This window comes from Toxotes jaculatrix, chromosome 17 (assembly GCF_017976425.1).
Source record: "Toxotes jaculatrix isolate fToxJac2 chromosome 17, fToxJac2.pri, whole genome shotgun sequence".
Taxonomy (NCBI): domain Eukaryota; kingdom Metazoa; phylum Chordata; class Actinopteri; family Toxotidae; genus Toxotes; species Toxotes jaculatrix.
The window spans coordinates 17,056,574-17,060,796 of record NC_054410.1 but is presented as its reverse complement, the minus strand read 5'-3'; the positions used below and the strand labels follow the sequence as shown (position 1 = coordinate 17,060,796).

General features: G+C 45.6%; 1 protein-coding gene across 1 annotated transcript; it reads right to left on the bottom strand.

Moving 5' to 3' along the window:
* Positions 1-2,973: 2,973 nt before the first annotated feature.
* On the bottom strand, positions 2,974-3,753 carry olig4 (oligodendrocyte transcription factor 4). Its single transcript, XM_041061142.1, has one exon. The coding sequence runs from the start codon at positions 3,751-3,753 to the stop codon at positions 2,974-2,976; it is 780 nt and encodes a 259-aa protein (XP_040917076.1).
* Between the last annotated feature and the right edge of the window lie 470 nt (positions 3,754-4,223).

Below are 4,223 nucleotides of genomic sequence, written 5' to 3'. Positions count from 1 at the left end.
TGAACAGGGGGCTGAGGGCTTTACTGAGCACAAAATGAAAAAGAACAGGCAACAAGCCTCTGGAAGTGTGTTCTCTCTTAATTGAAGTTCCCCTTTATCCAGACGCTGCACAATGTGTGCGTATGTCCTGCAATATGTCTCCCCTGTCCAGCCCCTCAATCCTCTTAATTGGGTCTTTCAGTCCCCTAATTAACTCTGTCAATGCAAGTTGTGCAGAGCCAAGTTGGGACAAGTACTCCTCTATTGATCAGTAGGTGAAGCAGTTAACTTATCCATCTGTCTACACGGACACGGTGTGATAGTGTTTGCATGACATTTAATTAACAAAAGGCGAATGTGTGTTATTATCACTGCATCCTTCGTGTTATTGAAGACTTTAGTGTCTTGTCCAACATTTAGGAACATTTAGGCTCAGAGTTTTTTCAGTCAGACCTTTTTTTTTTCAGAGCAAATGAACTTGTTTTAAGAATTTTCTGCAATCAGCTTTTTCATAATTTTAGTGCTATATTATTTCTTGTTTTAAGACACAGCAGTCAAATGAATCACACACAGTAGTTTTGTAGAAGTCATTTTAAACATGTTGATTTAAAAACTGATAGAAATATTCTTAATGCACAGCAAAATAAGTCTTAACAGAGTTGAGGTTTGGTATATTCGACAACACTTAAAAAAGTAGTTCAAACCTACACCTAGACCTGCTAACAAAAATTGCTAGCCTCACGTTAATGATAATAATCCTATGATAAATATATGACACTGTGAAAGGAACCAAATGGCAAAACAAGTGCTTTCACTTGTTTAAGTACATTTTGCTGAAAGTGCTTTCAAGATTTTGAATGCAGGACTTTTATTTGTAACACAGTATTTTAACATCATAGTTTTATCTGAATATCTGAGTATCTGAATACTTCCTCCACTCCTGCTGAAATTACCCTTTTCTGTATCATTGTGTTCAATCTTCAGAGTTAATTGTGCACAACATTGTGACTAAAACCAGTGCTGCCACTGCTGGTTAGCGTATGCTAAAGAGCACCATGATGACAGCAGCGGCTGACCATAATGGCACACAGAGGACCTGCCCATATTGTATGATTTAAGAAGCATATCCATTACACACCACACTCATCACACCCACACACTCCAGACCACTGATGCCGTACCGTGGGTTAACACCATCTGGTGCCGATCAGGAAACACCAGCTTTGCACAAGTCAGTGTCTCTAATTATCTACCTAGAGCAAAGGGAGGCCGATCCCCACTAATCTCCACAATGTGTTCTGCTTCCCATTCCCACCTGTGCCCAAATAAAGGGGGGGGACCTTGTGGGAGGACCCGGGGTCTCTGTGTCAAGGGACCAGGGACCAGGTGACGCTGCAACGCCAGTCCCCACGACAGAAGCTCCACCGCTTGGTTTGGCTGGCAGCTGCCTCCCCCCACTGAGACATCCCACAGCTGACAATCCCCCAGTACTGACAGGGGCTCTTTACAGTGTCAATAGCCTCATATATTAGAGCTAACCGCCTTTGTGGCGAGCGAGGGTGTCAGGCCTTTTGGCCCGACAGCGCTTGTTACCATGATGAAATGTAGATTGAATGGAGGGGGTCTGTGTCCCAGGCACGAGAGCTTGGACTCCCCCGGCCTTTGTGTCCCACGCATGGCTATTGTTCAGACCTATTCAGGGCTCTCAGGAGGAGGAGGAGGAGGGTTGGGAGGGAGGTGGGTGAGAATGAGTGTTACATCTCTTCATTTCTCCCCTGATCTCCAACTCATCTGTCAGGCCGTGGGAGGATAAGCATGTATTTTACACGCTTGATTTGTTGCTAAGTGAAGGCCAGCTATTGTTGGGTTGTTTGACTAAATCATGTTCATGGCAATCAGTGTGTATAATAGTTGTGTATGGTGTTTAGTTGAGTAATCATTGTTAAGAGTCAGCTAGAACTTGATTTTTAACATTAATTCAACCAAATTCGATTGCAAATTTGTGGAAATATTTCTGAATAAAGAAGCTGGAATCCTGTACGGTTTTATAGGAGCTTGTGTTAGACAGACCACATTATGTCCTCTGCTTTAAATTTGCCCTTTGTTTGCCTCTATCCATGTTCTCATGAGACAGTGACAAATCGTTGGCATAGAGCTAAGAACATGGCTATGTCTGCGTCAGACAAAAAGTGACGGGCCTTCCTGGCGCCTGTGTCGTCCTTTCATCTCCTACACCCTGTTGAGGTGAAGATGGATTGTCCCCTGGCTCAAGAGCACCACATTCAACCTCTGTGCCGGCGTATTGTCTCACCCTTCTGTCCCTTTTTAGCTCTTTAGAGGTTGGTCTGTCCAAAGCTGGTTAGCAACCAATGACACCCTTTCCTAATCATCCATTTTTGTGCTGCTCTCTTGTCTTTCTGAGCCCTTCTGTTTAGTTAAGAGGATGTTGCTGTGTTGTTCTCATGCAGCTGATGTGTAAAACCCTTCCAAAAAAGCAGCTGTCATGTAAAAAGAAATAGTACTTGATAGGACTTTTCAAAAATATTGAAATATTGTTCAGACTGGAGTAACCACCAAATCACAGAAAATCAGTCAGGAAAATACAATAGTATAAAAACATCTAAATCACATTCATAAAAAGAAGAAGGCACACAAGAATTATTATTATTTAAAAAAATTTAATTTAGGAAAATAGAAATCACAATAGGACACACAAGTTCCATTTTCTGACATTTTTCATCACCACAGATTTCAGATAAATTACAGTCTTTGCTCCTGTGATAAAATCCCTTGTGCATTTAGAATATTTCTGTATAAACAAAGCCGTAGAAACAAATAATAAAAAAAATAGCAGCAGTTTGCATGGCAGAAGATATATACAATATGTACAAATTGTGGCACCAGCCATTATTTTGGCAGTTTGTTTAACAATCTTCTATGAGCTGTTTGGTTCATTGTGTTGATCCAAATAGCAGAGGTCTAAGAGAGTCTCCCTCACTTGTTCATAGACAGGCTGTGCAATGTGGAGGTAGTGGTGGGCAAAGGCTGGCAGAGTGAGCAGGGGCAGGGCATGCCCGGGAAGTGCCTGTAGGAGCTGGTCAGGTGGAGGGGGTCCTTCAGAAGGCCCTGGACTGGAGCATGGAATCCCAGGAAGCTGGCAGATGGAGGGGAGTGCGGGGCTGGAGCTGAAGAAGAAGAGGAAGGTGAGTGATGCTGAAGAGCAGAAGGCGTGCTGCCCACCAGAGAGTGCAGGGACTGGGCCAGAGGATGCAGAGGGAGGTGGGCTGTGGGGGCTGTAGGTGTGATAGCGGGGTGGGCAGCTGTGCGGCTCTGGATGGCAGCACTGCCTCCATAAACGTCCCCCACCAGCTTCTTCATCTCCTCCAAAGAGCTGGACAGCATGAGGATGTAGTTGCGGGCTAACAGCAAGGTGGAGATTTTCGACAGCTTGCGGACCGAGGGGCCGTGAGCATAGGGCATGACCTCTCTCAGGCCGTCCATCGCCTGGTTCAGATCGTGCATCCTTTTCCTCTCCCGACTGTTGACTTTCAGCCTCAGGTCCTGCATCTCTTCCTTGCTGAGATCAGACCTGGTCTTGGTCTTACCGCCTGCAGTGCAGTGCTCCGTCCTTCTCTGGCCGACCTCACTGTCTGCTCTGTTTTCTTGGCAGTACGTCTGGAACATCTTGTTAGAGAAGAAGCTCCCAGCTGAGTCATCCACCACCAGGTCTGGGGACGAAGAGCGGCTGCAGGTGGAGCCAGCGTCAGAATCCATCTTGGTTGTAGCGGGAGAAATTGAAAAATGGTCCAAAAATACAACTTGAAACTCTGAGCTGCTGCTTGAGCTGAGGACTTAAATTCTACAGATGCTTCCTAGTTCTCGGCTTTCAAGCTTTTCCTGTTCCCTGTGTCGCCACAGTCTCACTTCTCTCAGAGTTCAGTCTGATGATCGGTCTTGTCCACAGGAGTCAGTCTGTCTAAACTGTCACCCTCTGGGCCCACTGGGGTGTATTTATACTGCCAGCACAACAAAGGAACAATAAGCCGCATAATGAGATACTTAGAGCCACAGCCAATTGCAGAAGGGACACACTTTCACCCTCCTCTTACACCTCCTTCCTGCAGCCCCCACTTCACCTTCCCACACCCACATTTAATTCCCCCCCCCCCAAACCCTGATGAACCCCCTACACATTAACCAAAGCGGGGCGGTTGTTCACATGTTGTGTTAAGCTGCACACCCAG

What these genes read in the sequence shown, in the direction of transcription:
- olig4 (XM_041061142.1), bottom strand. Translation starts at nt 3,753, where the DNA reads ATGGATTCTGACGCTGGCTCCACCTGCAGCCGCTCTTCGTCCCCAGAC.